The 20,192-nt window shown below is 46.2% G+C and overlaps 1 protein-coding gene across 3 annotated transcripts in view; it reads left to right on the top strand.

Annotated features, from left to right (window-relative positions):
• Positions 1–20,192, top strand: part of LOC142774965 (cell adhesion molecule Dscam1-like) — a 492,538-nt gene that overhangs the window by 422,656 nt on the left and 49,690 nt on the right. For all 3 annotated transcript variants that reach the window (XR_012886599.1, XM_075876112.1, XM_075876103.1), the window contains exons 9-10: positions 11,288–11,575; positions 13,489–13,608. Coding sequence is in view for 2 of the 3 variants with exons in the window: in XM_075876112.1 (XP_075732227.1) it covers positions 11,288–11,575; positions 13,489–13,608 (408 nt within the window). In the remaining variant the exon portion in view is untranslated. The remainder of the gene's footprint in view (positions 1–11,287; positions 11,576–13,488; positions 13,609–20,192) is intronic.

Genomic DNA, 20,192 nt, shown 5'->3' with positions numbered 1-20,192 from the left:
TTTTTTGATTATTCAATAATTACTTGGCACACCGGGCTCATGGCCCCACGCGTATTAGCACTGCTGATGCACAAGTCCATAAAATATACCTAAGTACGCACAAATCATGGTAGCTCAATGATTTTCATTGTGCGACAGTGCACAAACACAGTAGCAGCACGTATTCATCACAACAGGCGTAGAAGAGTGGTCCACGCCTGCATACAAGCTGCTTACCGACGGCGTGCTAGGCCTTTTCGAGGAGCACGGCTATCCGATGAAACACAACTGGCGATCACAGAACACATATTCTGTGCGAATTTCATCGTCATTTCAGACACAAATGAACACGTGACCGCTATCTTACGGGGACGGGGCGGTGTATGCATACTTCCAACGAAAGGCTACCGTCCGGGTTTTCTTCGTGCTCACCGGTAGCCGCTTGTTGGTTCCGTCTGCCTCTTATCGGCTTCGTGCTACATGTTTGAGAACAGTTGGTGCATGAGGCGAGCAATTCGGGCAGCACTTTACTGATGCAGACATCGCCTACTGTGGAACAAAATATATGCGATGCTTCTTTCACCTGCCCTGGCGACACACTCCCACTGGTCACTGGTGGCCACGGCTCGGTGCCGACGACAGAGTGAAGCATTTTGCTTATTGCTTCTCCAGTAGGCAAGCACAGACGATGACACCAGATTGATTTTGTTACCACTGGCAGATCTTCGCGATTCGGCTCGGAAGCGAGATATCCACGACGTGGAGATTCGGAGGCGCTCGGAAGCGCACGGTCGCTCGATGATGTAGAAAACACGTGGCATCCATCAGCCCAACCAGACACACAGATACCGAGCTTCTTGCACCGTGTCTCCAAGGCCACTGCCGAGCAAAAGCCAACAATTTGCGAAAATATGCAGGACAACTTTCCACAGCCGGTTTTCCTTCTTGTTTTTTTCTTTTTTGCGAGCCCCCGCCCCCCCATCTTTTTTTTTTTCACAGAATGCTGTTCTCGCTTGTGCTTATGCTGCCCCCCCCCCCTTCTAGTAAAAGTGCATTGACTCGAGGTCAGTCCTGGGGCACGGTGATGCCAAAAAAAAAAACAAAAAAACATCTGTGCTCCTCGCGTACCTTCAGGATTCACTGAGAGTGTCACAAGGGGGGTATGGGGCAAAAGCCGTTGAAACAGCTGCACCTTGCAATCACGTGGTAATAAACTCTGAAACGCAGGTTAAAAATCACGTGATGGAAAACTCCCTACGTGGTAGAACTGGATTTTGACATCCTTTTACTACTTGCCTGAGAGGTGGTGGTAAAATTATGTCGTGTACCATCTTTTACTTCTACACGAGGTAGTAATTTTAAACGCGAGAGAGTTTTCAGAGGTCATGAGCCGCAAAAACCCCAAACTCGAATACTTTTTGCTTACAGTGTGGGTTTTACCGATGTAACACTATACGAGTACACCTACGCAACGTCCTCATGCACTCAACCAAACGGCTCGCAGGCTCTTTACCTTGCCCCACAATGGAAGGTCATGCAGGTAAATCAACTTTTACAGTTTCAGATTCCCCATTTCTGCATGCTACTCTTCATTCTTGCTCAGGTCTTCAGCCGTTTTTTTTTACTTCCGATACTTCCGCAACACGCCCGTCGTACAAAAAAAAAACTGGATATATAGTGAAGCCGCACACTGCGTTAATCATAAATTCCCGCGAAGTGTGTTGCATCCGCCATAGAAATCACCGCATCCGTTCCGACCATCCCAGGTTTTCTCCTGGAACTTCATCAACTCGCCGGCTCACTTGGGAAATGATGAGCGTAGGTGCCTCGCCTTGCCTTGCTGCGTCACCCGTAGGGACTGCGCGTCGATCCACTCATGAAATCCAGCCGGCACTCTTTCATCAAACCCCACCAGGGAAAGGCGAGACGCACTGTTGCGCGTTGAGCAGCAGCCCTGGTCGAGCAAACCCTTTATGTTCGCGAAGACTCGGCGGCTGGCTGCTCCCGCAGATGCACGTGTGTATCTATGCGGATAGATTGAGAGGAAGATTGGTAGCACCCCCGCCGGAGATAGGTTACGCACTTATTGGGCAGTGACGCGTGGCCGGTCATTGATCCTGCGTGTGATGTATGAAGGCTGCTCGGTGACGCCGGGACCAAACACAACGCAGCGACGAGAATGCCGCTTGCCTCGTCGGGTTTATGCCAGCGGTTGCGCGTACACACTGAGCGAACGCTTTTGACGCGTGAAAGGCGTCGGCGTAGGAAAACTGTCTCGACGCGCCTCTCTGACAGATTAGATCGGCTGCGTCGTTGAAAGCAGACGATGACTCACCTCTCCGCGTCCAGCGAGTTTATCAACCTTGTCGCTCTGCAAATATGGCTTTTCAGTGCCTCCTATATATCAGCCGAATTTTTCATGACATTATGGTTCAAAATTTTAGCAACGGACTTTTGAATGTGAAGCATTTCTTAGCAAACTTCGGCGACATTGAGCGTATCTATCTATCTATCTATCTATCTATCTATCTATCTATCTATCTATCTATCTATCCATCTAGCCGCTTACGTTTTGGTGCTCTCGTGGTCACCCCTTAACTTGGCGTGAACCAAAATTAGCATGGCAGGGCAAGATGATTTGACGAATAAGACGCCCTGGTCAAGACATGAATAATGTCACAACCCCGTCGCGTGCGTCATCAAACACTTCCCGCCAGACAGGGGCACATACCCATGGGCGGGTATGTGCTGCTGATACGCGGGTATGTGCCCCAGCTTATTGACAATTATTATCTACCCAGGAACGACGAGAACACACATGGGCAATTTTAACGCGTGAGCGTTAAGCGGTACCGACATTGGTTGCGTCCACCCAACGAAAACATAGAATAAATGTCAGGATTCCAGCTGGAATGCAACCAAAGCATTCTGCGTGGCAATGAAACATTCTACCACAGAGCTACGCCAGGTCTCGGAACTACTTTTCAAATAGACGCTAATCTTCGTGAAACATTATTAGTGGTTTCAGTGCTGCCAACCCAATTTTATAAACATTATATATGTACTCCTTTCATATAGCCGTCTCGTTGGCTTAACGTCAATTGTGGTTAGTTGCCATGCACTGAGGTTGATTTATGTAGCAGTGTATAGGGCCAGCATCTTCACAAGCACGAGCGCTTCATATCAGGTTCTGGTGTAGCTAATACGCATGTCCCAGTTGATCGATGTGCAAGTGCAAACATATGGTTATATAAACATCTGCAACTCTTCAACATAAGTCTGTGCGTGCAACATTCGTACATATATTTAGCATCATTTTATGACGTGTCGCTCATTAAAAAGAAAATTGCAACACGGTCACCTTCCCTCCGCATGCTTCGCATAACGTTGATTCCCAGGTATACGAGGAATCTGCCATTTTTTTTTTTCTGTGGTGATCGCAAATCATTCAATATAATTGTACAAGTCACTGAACTTCTCCCAAGGCACTCGCGCCACATGAAAGACACCAAGCGCTCTTTTGCTTCACTGCAACCATGATGCAGCCTTCATGTTTAGAAAAAAATAGCGCAAACAACCACAGCGCACGGGCCCGAAGGAGACAGGACGACGCACATCTCCTTCGGGTGGATTGTTTTAGGGGTGAAACTGCTTACGTCGTGAATCGTGCGTCCGCGATGTATGTAGTAGTAGCAGTAGTAGTAGTAGTAGTAGTAGTAGTAGTAGTAGTAGTAGTAGTAGTAGTAGTAGTAGTAGTAGTAGTAGTAGTAGTAGTAGTAGTAGGTAGCCACTTCTCGTTTAGTCCTCGGAATGTCCGCTAGGTTGTGGTACTTCTATATGATGAATATATGATGGAAACATACGAAATGACGGTAATTGGAGTGGTCATTAGGTGGACGGATGCATGGAGGAACAGACAGACAAGCAGACGGACGGATGGATGGAGGTGCGGATGGACAGACAGATAAATTCACGAACGGACGCACGCACAGTTGGGCGGACTCACGGACGGATGGACGGATGCACGGACGGTTGCACGGAAGGACACACGGGCGGACGCACGAACGGACGGAAGCAAGAACGAACGAAAGCAAGAACGAACGAAAGCAAGAACGAACGGACTGACGGAAGCACGGACGGACTAACAAATGCTTCGCCCCACTCATCACCATTCACTCCGTGGATATGCTGCGATTTCTTATGAATAATGTGCGCTAGCACGTGATGCTTCTAGGCGCGTCTGCGCAGCTATGTTAGGTTTTCCGTATTTAACCGATGCTCTTCATGCAGTAAATAGAAACAGTTGGTAATTTGCGCTCGATCATTTTAGTTTTCCTTTTTTTTGTGTCCTTTTCTATTTTAGCACTATTTTTCTGCCTAGTTTTGTCGAACATTGGAATGCAGTCGTGCACTTTAGTCAATTTCTTGCTCAAGTGTATTGACTCCTCACGACAGGAGTCTTTACATGTGGCTTTACCAGTCATGCATATGCAAAATGTATCTATGAAGAATGTAGCAAATAGTCACCAACTTCAACAAATACTCTTTCGTCATCCACTTTATTGACAGCTAGTTTCTTTTTGGCGTCGTTTTGAGAGCGACTCAAATTGAGGACAAGGTTATATATAGTAAAGGCAGATGGGTCACCATGACGAGTCTGCCGCTTTCTAAGAAGTAGCACAGCGTGCATACATATGAAGAGAAAATGTGGAAAAGAACAAAGAATACTCATACGCGAGATAATCACGAAAGGAGGGCGGCAAACCCGGAACGACCTCTGGAAGTGTTCATACGAGGGAGGAAACCAATTTAAAAAACGGACGCTCTCGTACACGTCGATGAGGTGGAAACCGCAAAAACAAGATGTACCGTTCTCAGAGGTAGCCAGACTAGGCAAACACATTTCACAGAGAGGTGAACGTTCGAGAATGCGCGCGCCTCTTATTAAATCTCGTCTTCCGTTCTCCCAGCCATTTCCACCATCCCTTTGTTCTTCCACGTACAGCATGCGCGCTTAGATTGTGCCGTACACTCGCTGAAATATAGTCTCTATACGCTTTCATCTGGGCGCACCGACCATTACGTCATTATTAATTTCCAACCTTAACTCACCCGCACTTACAAGGTTACCTTGTATGCCAGTCCAGGAAACTCAGATTCGCATGCTGCGAGGTCAATACGGGAGCGTAATTTCGTTCATAATTCAGGAGGAATGTCGTCCATACGCCGTTCTAAAAAAAGACGGAGACTCTCAGGCAGCTGTCGCGGTCTCTTCGGTCTCGTGTCCAGCGGGCCTCACAGTCGGATTGCTTCAGTAATTAGCTCGCAGTTCCCGAGATGCTCGTTGCGTTGGCTCGTGTTGACGACGAGTGTTAAGGAAACGTCGTCCGCTCGTCGTCACAATCCTCCATGTCTCGAATTCTTGAAATATTCCATAATGGTCCGTTTGTCCGGCTAAATTACCGAAGAAAGTTCTGCAGAAAATAGCACACCTGGCTTCCAAGTAATTTGCCGCTACGGCTAGGTCACAAGTATAGAGTCCTGATATGTAAGTTGATAAAAGAACTATAAAGGATGCAGTGACAGAGAGAAGGGGTAATTTACCTAAGTAACAATACCAACGATTCAACCTAAAGAGGACGATGCAGCGAACCGCATGGCAAACGTTGTGATATGGGTAACCTTGAGTGTCAAGAGGAATTCCAAGTGGGTCAGAAAATAAACCGGCGTTAAAGACAGCCGTAGTCGACACCAAGAAGTAGTGGGCGAAAGCTTTGTACTCAGTAGTACAGACTGTATTGTAAGAGATACAAGCGTGCGAGCGTGAGCCAGAAAATTAGGTGGCCAGCTGAGTTATAGAAGTTTGCTTGGAAACGTTCGTGCAGCAAGCACACGACCAGGTTATTTGAAGAAACGTGGGAGACGTCTTTGCCTTGAAGTGGGCAAAGTAAGGCTGATGATGGTGAATACTACTATGATGATGATGACAAACTCTATTTCGTGCTCCGTCGTTTGTCGTGGAGGGCATTTGTGCCCTTAACTCTGCGACCTTCGGAGCTCAGGATGTGCTGCACAAGTAAAGGCAAAAAGGCGCTTTTTTTTATTGGGGCTGTTCATTTTGCAATCATATATGTTGCAATGCGAGCGTCATCAGCCTACACACATAGAGATACAAAAACGAGTAGGCTGGCCATTGCCTTACTTTTTGTCACTATCAGCTTCTCGTTCTTTTCGACATCAACGTGCCATAATATTAATTTGTGGAGTTTTACGCATTGACATTACGCAGTGATTGAATGCTGGGTACCGGAAATTTCGACCAGCCGATGTCCTCGAATTGCACCTAAATCCAAGTGCACGGATATCTAGCATTTCTCCTCTATTGAAATGTGATCGCTATGGCTGCGATCGATCCCACGACCTCCAGGCAAGCAGTCAAGCAACGTAATCATCGCAATCATCGCCAAGTATTATTCTGACCTTGAAGTAACGTTTTGCCCTTATACCTTGGCGTGCAGGATAACACAATCGTGATAATTACATCGTGAGTAGTACAACTAGCGCCAGCTAGCTACAGCTTGCCGAATTCACCGAGAACGCGGGTATGTGAACTTCACCCGTGGTGAAAATCTCCTTCTTTTTTTTTTCTAGAATTCCTAAACAGCAAATAGAGTTTGCAGGCCACACAAGACGATATATATCACACGCGTAAATGCGATATCTTCTTACCTCCGACTTGCAGCCTATACGTTTTCTCATTTCCTCTTTGTGGCTTCTTTCCATTGCTTGGGTGATTTTCAGTGCTAGGGGCGTCTGAACGACGGCCTGCACAGGTAAAAATTTATTTCGGTTGCAGTAAACACTTGCTACAAGCGGCGCTATCGCCACGCCAACCGCCCATTCTACTTACGTACAAGCCGGAGAACTGATAGTAATTCGGTGCAGATCTAAGCCCCCATCTCGTAAACTTTAATCAAGAAACGAAGGGCTGACTTCTTAGCTTTCTTACTCGCGTAAGTTCTTTCATTCTTTCTTTCTTTCTTCCTTTCTTTCTTTCTTCCTTTCTTTCTTTCTTCCTTTCTTTCTTTCTTTCTTTCTTTTTTTCTTTCTTTTTTTCTTGCTTTCTTTTTTTCTTTACCTCCACATGTGCGTTTTCCTCGCGTAGCATGATCGGCTATGATCAGGTGAAATAGCCCCCTCTTCTGTACGCCGCTGAGCTGCACAGGTGCTGCGAAATTGGCGCTATCAGCATTCGCCGAATGGCCCGAGGTCATGAGGCGACGCGGCGCAGCTGGCTTCGAGTATCCCTGGCCCGAAACATATCCGCACTCCCCTTTTCCCGCATTTCGAGTTTGAAAAAAAATGGTGCCCGGCCTCTTCTTTCTTCCAGCTGTCCCCACTATCTCTCACTCATTCTCCACCGCCAGGCATTTTCGCGACGTCTGCGAAACGCCAAACCACACACGCCGCGTCCTGGTGGTCGACGGAAACCATTACGAGAATTTCCCTTCGGTGTTCCGGAGTTGTATGCTTCCCCTCTTTTTTCTTATTCGCTCCGATTCTCCAGTCCCTTTCCAACGTCATGTCTCGGGATGACCGTCGGCGATGGATGCGACTCGGAGATGGAAGCGCGGATGTGAAAGGACGTAGCGGGATTGCGTTGCCCCCGTAATGACCGCTGATGCGTCACGTCCCTTGTCTTCATTTGAGGGCCTCAGCCTGGATAGCGTACCCGCCGCGCCCTTTTCGCCGCACCGCCTCACCTCTTCTTGAACCACCTCCCAGCCTCCGACGCAGTTCCGTTTTCCCCGACTTGAAACCAATCTTTCTTTACGCGCGGACGCAACGTGATGCCCGTAAGCTCGGCTAGCAGCAACAGCAGCCTCAGCAGAAGCAGCAGAGACGGTATCGCTCGGGGATTGTATTAAGCCTCCACCGCTCGAAGTGCCGATCTCTCGTCGGCGACACAGATTGCCGCTGTACTAGAGAAGAGGAAGAGGAGGAGGAGATGGAGCCTCGCTCGAAAGAGAAGTGAATTACCGGAAAATGAAGAAGTTGGCAGTTCTCTGTGAGATCGGCTGCTTCGTTTCCTGCGGGATACAGAAATTGTGCGCTCCATTATGGTTCTTCTTTCCTCGCCCTACGTCTCTTCTTCCGTCTTCTCTCAAGCTCGGCCGATTTTACTCTGGTTCCTATTACGAAGATGGGCAGTTGTTGTTCGCAATTACGTTTATTCGATGCCGCGGTGAGCAAAAGCTGGCTGATCTCACTGCCTCGTCATTGGAGATCTTTTCGACCATTTTCCTTTTTCATTTCACTTTGCGGGGATCGTTAGCTGCATGACGCAAGTGTTGCACGAACGCCCGCAAAAGAACTGTAGACAGCCCGCAAAATAACATGCATGTTTTAGTCCTTAGAAAACATCATATTGAGCAACATTATATAGAATCTAAACATATAATAATGGCACATATATATATATATATATATATATATATATATATATATATATTTATATACGGTAGAAAAAAAAGTCGACAAACGTGCGAAAAAACACTAGTTTTACTAGTGTTTTTTCGCACGTTTGTAGACCTTTTTTTCTACCACATTTTCCACCGGATCCATTGAATTTCACCCCTTTCACCCCACAATATATATATATATATATATATATATATATATATATATATATATATATATATATATATATATATATATATATATATATATATATATATATATATGCTAAACAACAGCGTGGTTGCTTGTCACTCCTCTTCTTCTTACGTGTTTACATCCCGACCACAGCAGTCGCATTTCAATGGAGAGGCTCGTGTCCCTTCAGTGTACATGAAAGAACACCAGATGGTGAAAATTTCCGCAGTGCTCCACTACTACGTCTCCCATAATCATATCGTAGTTTCGAGCCTTAAATTGCCAGATATTACTGTTATCATTATTAGTATCGCCTTACGTGATTGCGTGCTGTTTCAGTAACAAGTATGCGCTAGCTAGCCCAATATTGCACTGCGTGAATTTATCACTATCGGGAAGTATACAATCAGTGAGGCGGATATTACGCATTACGAACCGTAATGACTGCGTGCACAGAACGTTTATTTCAAATCAGCATGGCTTCGTGTATTAAATTGCGATGTTGCTACGCGCCTCATCGAGGAGCCTTGAATTCGATAAGCTAACGCCACTCCACCTGCACAAACCCACTTTTCTAGATCACTCTCATCTTCATTTCAACGTGATAGCGTTGAAGAGATTGTTTCGTAAAAATTCCGTCATCGGAGTTGGTCTCGGCGTCGTTGCTTGTAAGCAAAAAAGCATCTTTTGCATGACCGGAAAACGGAGGAAGATGCAAATGAATTAAATATTAAAAATTTTAAGTATGAGTGGGGATCGAATACGGGTCATTTGCGTCGCAAGCGGGTGTTATATCACACAGTCGAGCCTCTGCTTGTGAATACGGCGAAAATAACTTCCTCCGCTTGAAAATACAGCGAAAGTAACTTTAACGCTAAACAAACACCCGCGTTCAGTATACATGCTTCACAATGCAACATGAAATATTGTCGTAATAATTCATGCTGCAAGCGTACATTGCCATCGGGTGTCAGAACATTTGACTGTATGACTTTATAGTTTAAAGCCAGTCACTCACTACAAAAAGCACACGTGCTACTGCACCCTTAAGGCTAATTGGGGGGTGCACACCAAGTTCGAAAAGATTTCATACACTAAGTGTTTGAAGTACGCACTAGGAACAGAATATCGCTATCACGTTAGACTCCTAAAGGAGAGGCCTAACGGTCCCCCAATTTTTTTCATAACACTTCGAACACTCTTTCATATATTTTTAAGGTTTGAAAACAGGCTGCTTGAGTTTGAAGTATAATTTTTATGCGTGTATATTGTTTGCAAATGCAAAATGAAAATAATCTAACAATGTGATCGAGATCTCACGCATTAGCGCGAGGTTGACTCTTTCAATGGATATCTGTTCTCTACTCTAGTACGCTAGTGCACGCGAGACGAGTTTCTGAAGCTTGTAAACTGGTTTATTATTGTCTTTTACAATTGTATTTTGAGTAGGCTTACCTGACGCCAAACCAAATTGTTGTTACAGAATCCATAAATAAGGCCCTGTTAGCTTTTTCCAGGAGCAATTAAAAATTTAGCATTGTAGCTGTCATGGTCAGAAAAAAAAACGGCACTTAGTGAACCGCCATGTGATGCCATATTTGAGGGGTAATAACTTAGAAGAAAACTCAAGGAACAAGTTAAACGCAGCCTAATTAGTTACGCTTATTCCTTCACATTACTTGGCCCGATACTGCAAAGCAATTAAGCATTTTTAGCGCGGCTGTTTTTATCATGGATGTTCGCGGATCATCACAACCCTCTCAACCTCTTACACTGAGTCCGCGATGGTGAAGTCCGAAAGCAAAAAAACCGTGATTCTCAAATCTCATTAGTTAAGTTCCAGCCAGTCTTACCTTTTCAAGTCGCCCTCACAAACCAACTTTGTGCCAACAAAGCAGATGTAATCCAGTATATTCATGTATTCAAGAAGGACGTCGCGACATTTATGGGCGTTAACGCTCAGTATAAATGCACCTGTCAGTAGACACAACGTGTGCGTGGGATGCGACAGAATAAGTGCTCAACTTTGCGAGGATGTTTTTCGGCAGTTTTACGCTAGGTATAGACGACTGCAATATTAAATAATACAGCCCCTATGAAAACTCCAGCTTTTATTCCAGAAAGTAATAATAAAGCTGCTAAAGTTATCGTGGTTTGGTCCACCTAAATAAATTAGGCGTTTCGTAGCACAAGCCTGAGTGTCTTATTTTCCCTACATGATGAAAAAAATATATAATTTTCTTTTCAAGAAATGAAACATTTTCACCGCCATTTATTCTCAAACTCACAAACGTATGCAGTCATTAAGTTTTGTTTTAGCAGTTGCTAAGCAGTGCTAAAAATATTCTTCTGATGCATCCGTAATCTTGAATGCAGAATTCTTTTTTAACTCCCTTATTAGCTGCCGCAGTATTGAAGATAACGAGAGAGCTTGAATACATATAATCTGTTCATATCTAACACTGCTTGTCGGCCAAAACAGCATGTAAGGCGTGCTGTCATGCAAACATCTCTCTCCCCATCTCTTAGATATTCGAAAATTGTTAATTTTAAAAATACAGCTGTTCCTCCATAGTGGAAATAGCTAGCGTGCAGCTCTTTTGAGTACGTAAGGATAGTATAACTGATTTCTTTTCTTTTTGCTCTACCCCAGCGAGGCCCGTTATCAACCCATTCCTGTTCATGAAGAACCTTCAAGAAGGCATGCGGACCACCGTGGTATGCAGCGTCCTGTCCGGCGAGTCACCCATGGACATCGACTGGCTCAAGGACGGTGCTCCTCTGAGTGACATTCATCCGGAAGCCAAGATCACGCGGCTGGGTGACTTCGCCTCGTCACTCACCATGGACAACGTGACGAGGAGGCACTCGGGGAATTACAGCTGCAAGGTTACGTCCGGTATAGCGACAGCCAACTACACGGCGAGGATGGACGTCAGCGGTAAGACACGAGATCTTGCGAAGCTTGACGATAATTAGAATATAAAGTCGTTTGGTCGGATAAGCGCTAGTATGGTCAGTTGATGAATAAAAAGCTCAGAAAAAACTTGCTCTTGGATAGTTGATATGTTCGATTGAGCAAGTAAGCAATGTTAAAAAGGACAGGCATTAGGTAGCCAAAACCGAATAAAAAATGAGCACATGAGCCGTTGATAACCTGTGATTATTATCGGTTGTCCTTGAATCCCCGTATTTGTTTTTCCTCGCTGCTGACCTATTTATTAATAAAACAAACTATTTGCTCGTTTTGAAAGTACCGTTATAATTCAATGCTGCGTTTAGTCTTTAAGAACTTTTTTTATTTTTTGATTAGCATTTTTTCGGCCTACTTCTGACTGCAACCTATTTCAAGCGCACTACTTATTTGCATGTTTAGATTGTTCTGTGTTTTAAAAAAGAGAATAGCAATCGTCAGTGGATGTAAATGCGTAAAGTTGTTTGAGTCAAACACAGAGAACTAGCTTACCATTTGTATGGCTTCATTAAGGACTCGCCAAGAAAGCGCGAAGAAACAACCGAACAGATAGCAAGTGCTCTCATTCTTCGTCACGCTTTAGCTTTAACTGAAGTTCAGGACAAAGCTGACTAGTTTTGCACCTACAGTTCGTTAAGATTCGTTAGGGTGTATCCACACAAGCCGGCTCTGAAGACAGTTCTAACATATCGCGGGAGAATGAAATAGAGAGAAAAATAAACTGGGCATACAGCTGCATATATCACCATGTCAATACAGGCTATACTGGAAGAAACGGTAATAAGTGGGCGTTCCCTGTGGGCCAACAATCAGTCGTGTCATGTGACGAGAGAACGAAAGACAAGAGTGGCGAGGCAACACTCACTCACTCAACAGGATTTACCGTCCGTATAGTCCCATATCAACGAGAGCCGTTAACGGGCTCTTCTCGTCGATTTAGACGTCTGACCCTCACGTTTCTTTCTTCAATCCTACAGCAACAGTCCTCCCCATCCACCTTGCGTCCCCTCGCTTCCAGCTTCTTCCTACTAGATCGGTTCTCGGCGCTTGCTTCTTTGTTAAAGGAGACCATCTTCGATTCTTGTGCCATCTGTAAGGAAGAAAAGAACAGAGCCCGCGTCGACAGAGATTTGCACCAGCCCAATGGTCTCCCTTTTCTTCTCGGAAGTGTAAGAGGCACACCTAAGTCCACCGCCCTATTTTTTTTTATTTTTATTTGGCAACCACCCCGTCGCATCTCAGCTGCGCTTGCAGCACTAGCAGTCAGTGGTAGAGGTCCGTTCTTCACTCCCTTAATGCCTGCCACCATAATAACCTACGAAAAGCTCGCTCATCTTCACTGACCTTCGCCAACCCCTCCCGACCAGCCAGGCCTGCTCTGAGATATATACAGTGACGGTGGCCGGCTCCTATCAGCCGCGTCACTGTACGAACGATGATTCTCTCCATTCTTTACCGCCAACCATTCTTCCCCTTTGGTTCGCCGGTGCTATCTCACGACCTCCAAGCTGGTAGCCGATGGCTCACAGCGTTTGCTCCGAATCCCCAACTATACCGCCCACGGACTCGCAGCTCGCGATCATTCCACGTATTTTGCCCGCCTTTGTCCAATGGCTTTTCTCTCTCTCCCTCTCTCTTTCACTTTTGTTCTTGCTGAGGGAGAAAAAGAAACCAGCTCTGTTTCTCTCACGTTTTTCGTTTTTCCATCACTCTATAGTTATAACCTTTATCTCTAACACTGAGTGCCTCAATTCTTCCTTTGGTCTCGTATTTCGATCTTTGACCTGCGTGTGCTCTCTGTCTTTCTTTCTCTCGCTCTCTCTACCACCTTTTGCCATGCTGACTGCGACTTGCGGAAACGCTACGAATGGTCGTGGCAGCGTCGCCGAGATGGATGAAGCAGCCGAGCGATCAATCCTGTACCAGAGGACAGCGTACGGTGTTCGATTGCGAGGCGGATGGGAACCCTCTGCCTGTGCACCGCTGGAAAGTGGCCTACGGTAAGCTGTTGCACTCCGCCTACTCCCTGTCCTCCTTCACCTCTTTGCAATTTTCTTCCTTTTGCCCACAACGTACCCCCCTTCACGCCCCGCGCCTTCCATCCTCAACTACCTGACGCTGCGGACAGCTTGGCGCTTTTTCCGTGACGTAACCTTCGCCGCCTTATTCTTGTCGTTGCTCGATGAGTAATACGTTGGGCTTCTGGACAATCCACCACCGCACGAGGCTCAGCGGCCAGCAGTAAATGGTGTGATGACATCGTCATGTGATGGCGTGGGTTGCGAGATCATAGAAGATGACATAAACCGGGCGATTATGCTCGAAGAGGCTTTATCGTCCTAAATGTATACGGTAGTCCTTAGAACGTTAGGTTCCTATTTCATGGAGAGTGGCAAACGAGCGAGATTGAGACAGAAGGATTACATCAGCGCTGTTCTCCAATGACACGGTAATTATAGAAAATGGAGAACTGGAGTGAAAAAAAACTATCGTACTGTTCAGAGCTTAACTATTATAGACTTTAGAAGGAAGACTGTGACATAAAACTTTTTTTGCTTTCATATCGCGGTATATAGACGTACAGAGAGTAATATACTGTATTTATTCTATGACAGCTTATCATTTATTAACGACTGTATGCTTATGCTCGCACAATGCGTTAAGTATAAAATGTTTTTAACCGAAACAAAGGAAAATTCTTCAGGTAAGTAACACAAGATTAGGTTGAGTTTCTTTTTTTTCCTCTTCTTTCACTGCAAGATTTTATCACGCAAAGTATAATTTGTCAAAAACAGTAAACGGGTGTTGCGTACAATGTTACATGAATTTGGTGTTCTATATAACAACATGCAGTTGTTGTCTGTAACACCATACGAACGCTTCAAAAGGGTGACTGAGCCACTAAAAAACAAAACACTCACAGAGTGTCTTATGCAACAGCCTAAAAACACTCGCAGATGAAATGCGCCTTTTCCTTCTAACTTTTCCTACTAACTCGATCCTAACCCACCGCCATCCAAAAGATTTCTCCACCTAACGTGATTTCACGCTGGCTCCAAGATCAGGAGCACTGCAAGCTTTCTGCACTTTAGCCGTCATTGCATTAACTCCGTGATCGGCTCACCATTGGCTAAGCGATGGTTTCGTTTGATAAGGTAATCATATCACGCCACGACACCGGACGTCATAGTGACGTCACACTGACTTAGAAATGTTCAACGATATGCAGTAGCTAAAATCATAGGTCGGCGAAAAAGTCGAACTCACTCAGAATTATTCGAAAAATATATTGTTACGATGTGGCGTGTTTATTCAAGAATGAAATGCGAAGGGTAGCGGCTCCAACACCGATCTGCTTCCAAGACAGACCACCACCACGTTGCCGCTTCATCGCAACACTCCCCTTTCCCAGACGAAGCCCCCTGGGTGAGCCTTACGTGTGTCAAGAGTCACGAGGATGAAAGCGCTTTAGGCGGGTGACGTGAACAAGCTGCGCCTGCCTTGAACGGTAGCCGCGAGATATGAGACGAGCGATTGAATATGTCACATCACTTAGGCAATTGACGATGACAAAAGGACCGGTGTAATGAGCCAGGAACTTCTGGTGCAGGCCGCGCTTGCAAAAAGGTGTCCACAGCCTTACTTTTTCTCCTTTTTCGTGCAGCACATTCTTGTGCCGTGAATCATAGGTGAACTTGGAGTGGTCTGGAGATGCCAACGTACGGAGCTGAGCAAGGCGACGTGCTTCCTGAATGAATAGCGAAGGGTAGCCGTGGCGACACCGAGCTTATTCCAAGACAGGTCACTTCACTCTTATCTTCCTTTGTTCACAGGTTGCCGCTTCAGCGTAACAATATATCGCGCTTTGGACTCACTCAAACTCGGACTCACCAGAACTTCCCTGAGCCAAAATCACTCGGACTCACACTCACAAAAATTTTCTTCAATCAGACTCACTCAACCTCGCCAAAATACTATTGACCCGGACTCACTCAGACTCAGTCTCGTAGCTCGATTTAGGTCTGAGTGAGTCGACTCATGAGTGAGTTCGCCAACTCATGGTCAAGATGACTTCGTCACAAGATGATCATTTTTCGTACCACTCGTGTTGACAGCGACGCCGTGGGACGCCACCGACGCCGACCACCAATTTTCGTGCTTGATGAGGCATGTAATGCTTTTGCCTATAAAAATTATTCTGTTTTAACGAAAGCATCACACGACCACGATTGCACCACATTGTTTACCATCTTAAATTTAGGTCCCTTTGTGCAACGCGTTACTTTGAAAGACAGAAGCCATCTGAGCGATAGAAGCCATCCGAGCGATATTAGTCGACATGAAGACAGCATCTGCTCGAAGCGCACTTGGAGTATTGGATGCCCAAAGCCCAGTGCCTGAATCTCTAAACTACGAAGATGGCTACTCACGCCTCATCTTTTCGTAAAGAAGTCAAGGCTGCTTCCGTCATCCAATGGAACGCCAGAGTACTAAAGTCACGCCTTTCAGATTTTCGTCAGTTTGTGTTTACCAACGTGTTTTCACTCATCGTCATTTGTAAACCCAATTTGTCGAAACCAATAAGACTTTCGGGGCACGAAGCTGTCATGTCTTCAACAAACAGTGCTTGCCGCAAAATCATCGTCTTTGTCGTGAACTAACGTATGTTGTGCAACCAATTGCGCCTCACGATGACAATCAGTATGTCTGTATCACTGTGAAAAAGAACAAACTCATGTTTACTCTCATAGGCGCTTATATATCGCCGTCGAATAATCTCGATTCCAAGAGATTAGCGGATATTTTGAGAGTGTGTCCTGCACCATGGGTCATCATAGGTGATTTCAATGCGCATCATCACGCATGGGGAAGTACGCGGACAAATGCAAGAGGACGCAGGTTAGAAAACATCGCCTACAATTATGGTCTTACTCTCCTGAACGACGGAAGCCCCATTTTTCTTCGAAAGGTGACATACGGCAGCTGTCTCGACCTTGCTTTTGTCTCCAACTCCCTCACGAGATACGTCAAGTGGTTTTCAGATGTTGAGACACGAGGAAGTGATAACATTCCAGTCTACCTTAACATTAAAGGCTTGTCTAGTTGTGGTCCACGGACGACCATTAAAGCAGTCCAATGGACCAACTTCAAATCTGGCATGGAAGATGCTTGCAGCGATGGCCTACGATCTGGGTTAGAGCAAACAATTAAGAGCACAATGCAAAACGCCACTCGCACGGTGACACTATCTTCCACACGAAACGACTTTGACATAGAGTTGGAGCGACTCCGAGCGCTTCGACGGCGGGCGGAGCATCGGTATCGGCGTACAAAATCGATTCACGGTCTTAAGGCAGCCAGGAGGATGCGAAAGAAGGTTCGGCGTCGCATCGATAGGTTAGCGTCGGAACGATGGACAACGTTATGCAAATCACTAGACCCTCGCAAGCCGATCTCACACATTTGGAAGACGGTGCAAGGTTTGCTTCACCCTACGGAACAGTGTTTTCCATTCAAAGCACTCGCGCTGTTTCAAGGGAGGCAAGACATCAATGTCGCCGAAGATTTCTGTGCGCCAATCGCCAACCAAGCCACTCCTCCAGATTCTCCAGTGAAAGGTGACGTCCCCCGTTCTCGTGAATACCACATCGACCTCCCTTTTACAATGTAGGAGCTCGAGGCGGCACTAGCTCTCTGCAGGCGTTCAACTTCTCCGGGCCCAGATGGTATTCCGTACCGAGCCTTGTGCAACCTTGGGGAAAGTGCAAGGAAAGAACTGTTTAGCCTTTACAACATCTCGTGGCAATATGGCGATGTTCCTGACGACTGGAAAGTAAGCCGCTTGTTACCCATTTTGAACCAGGGGAAATCCCCACTCGAACTCGCCTCATACCGGCCAATAGCACTGGCCAGCTGCATAGGGAAGATAATAGAACGGATGATACTAGGCCGCCTGGAGTGGTATCTTGACTACTACAAGATTTATCCGAATTCTATGGCTGGTTTCAGACGCGACCGCTCTTCCATTTACAATGTCGTTGATCTAGTTTCGTATGTTCAGCACGAAAAATCCCGTAAGTAACTATCTACAGCTTTGTTTCTAGATGTGAACGGCGCGTATGATAATGTATTACATGAAGCCATTTTGGGTGCTCTTGCGTTGGTTGACCTTGGTGGTCGAGTCTTTCGGTGGGTTTCGAGTTACCTGGCTGCAAGATCATTCTTTGTGTTAACAGAAGATGGCCCAACTACGCGACGCTAAACTTCCAAGGGTGTTCCTCAAGGCGGAGTTCTTAGCGCTACGCTATATAATCTTGTACTAATTGGCCTTGCTAAATACTTGCCAAGTACCATTAAAATCTCAATATACGCAGACGACATCTGTATCTGGATTTCGGCAGTCACACGTCCTCAGATACGTTCCCGGCTTCAAAGAGCAGCAACTACAATTGCCAACTACTTGTTAAAACAAGGTCTGAGCATATCACCAGAAAAATGCGTGCTGGTGGCCTTCACTCGCAAAGCAATGTCCCCTTATGTCATCTCAATCTGCGGGTGACCGATTTCTTACGCCAGAACCCACCGGTTTCTGGGCATCATTATTGATAGGGACCTCTGTTGGAGTCCGCATGTAGCCTATATTAAGAAGCGCCTGACCGCTATTTCCCATTTTTTCAAGTTTCTGGCGGGAAAGACGTGGGGGATGTCAGTAGACGCAATGATGGAGCTCTACAGAGCCCTATTTCTCGGTTTCCTGAGATATAGCTTGCCCGTGCTTAGCAATACCTGCCAGACCAATGTTCGTGTTGTACAGGCTTGTGTACAAGCCCAAGCACTGAGAGCAAGCCTTGGTCTGCCCAGATGAACGTCAACAGAGGCAACAATTGCAATTGCTGGCGACTATCCGACACAAACTCACATTGTTGTAGAAGTCCTGAGAACGCACATCAGACACTTCGCACGTGCTCCCTGTCATCACCTTGCATTGTTGCCTTCAGAGAGGCGCCAAGCATCGTTCGCTAAAATGATGGTGAAGTACAGCGAGAAACTTCCCTTGGGCTTCACTCCTGCATCTAAACCGTCCATACCCCATTGGTGTCTTATTCGACCCACAGTGCATCTTAGAGTACCGGGGATCCGAAGGAAATCTCAGCTTTCATCGCCCGTGCTGAAACAACTATCCCTTCTTGTTTTGCACGAGACAGACAGTGTACAATATATACCGATGGCTCCACGACCCGCCAGTGTTTCGTTAGGTGCAGTAGTTGTCCCAGCTAGAGGTGTTACCATCAGCTTTAAGACTGACCGCTCCACGGCATCTACAGCAGTGGAACTGGCTGCTTTGCGCGCTGCACATTGTGTGGTCAATCGGGAACCACCGCAACAACGGTCAATCTTCAGCGACTCAAGGGCTGCCCTACAATCTGTGCTCTCAGCACTGCGTCGCGGGCCATACGAACAGCATGTTTTCAAAATTTGATGCCTTCTCCACACTTCACACAAGGGCATCATGTGACGTTTCAGTGGCTGCCAAGTCACTGCGGCGTCATAGAGAACGAACATGCCAACACTGCCGTGCGGGTAGCTTTTGAAGGAACACGAGAAGAAGCCATACCACCTTCGCGGAGCGATGCAACCAGTAATCTTCGACGACTTGCGCGTGAAGTCACGTTTTCACTATGGTTCTCACCAAGCAACGAGACGAATCGTCAACACCACCTGTCCTCTTTCCTGGCTCTCCGCATGCCCACTGGGCTCTACCGAAGAGAAGCCACCCTTCTTCACCGCTTATGGCTAGAGTGGCATTTACAAAATCTTATTCGTTTGCCATAGGAATGGCGGAGTGCGCTCTCTGCGATGCCTGTCATTGCGAAGAGACGCTACACCATATTTAGTGCGAATGTTCGTTGTATGACATCTAGAGACAGTCACTGGCATCCGTTCTTGCGCGCATCGGCAACAGCCAAACATCTGTGTACACTATTCTGTCAAGTGCCTGAGAGAAGACATTGCAACAGAAGGCGATAAAATCTCTGTTGAAATTCCTACGCGACACGGACTTGAACAAGCGGCTGTAACAGCAATGTCACACACCGCGAAAGACAAGACTGGAGAATAACTGAGTGTGCGCGCGTGTACTGCCGAATGTGCTGTGTTCATCTCTCTACCCTCTCTGCTCTCGATCTTTCATCTCCCCCATCTCCCTCCCATGCGCAAGGTAGCAAACCGGCTGCATATTGGCTGGTTAACCTCCTTGCTGTTCTTTTCCTCCTATTTTCTTTCCTTTTTTGTCTCAGATGCGTTTGAACATAGCAGCGGTTCTATATCGTAACAACAACGCAAGACAAGGTTAAACCGTAGGGATATTCGCGCCTAAAGCAGCATAGCATCGATAAATTGTGGTATTGCCAAAAAAAACATGAATAAACATCATTTTGGATACCTCATGTGGCGGTGCCTGGATGTAAGTGTAATGAAGTTTAGTGACACCGCACTGCTCTTTCTTTGTTTTTACTTGGTGATCGCGGGTACGGCTATAGTGTAGTGGTCATCTTCTGGCTTTTGGAACGACAAGGTAACCATG

Source organism: Rhipicephalus microplus, chromosome 2 (genome assembly GCF_043290135.1).
Source record: "Rhipicephalus microplus isolate Deutch F79 chromosome 2, USDA_Rmic, whole genome shotgun sequence".
NCBI classification, from domain to species: Eukaryota; Metazoa; Arthropoda; class Arachnida; order Ixodida; family Ixodidae; genus Rhipicephalus; species Rhipicephalus microplus.
This window is presented reverse-complemented; position numbering and strand designations above follow the sequence as displayed.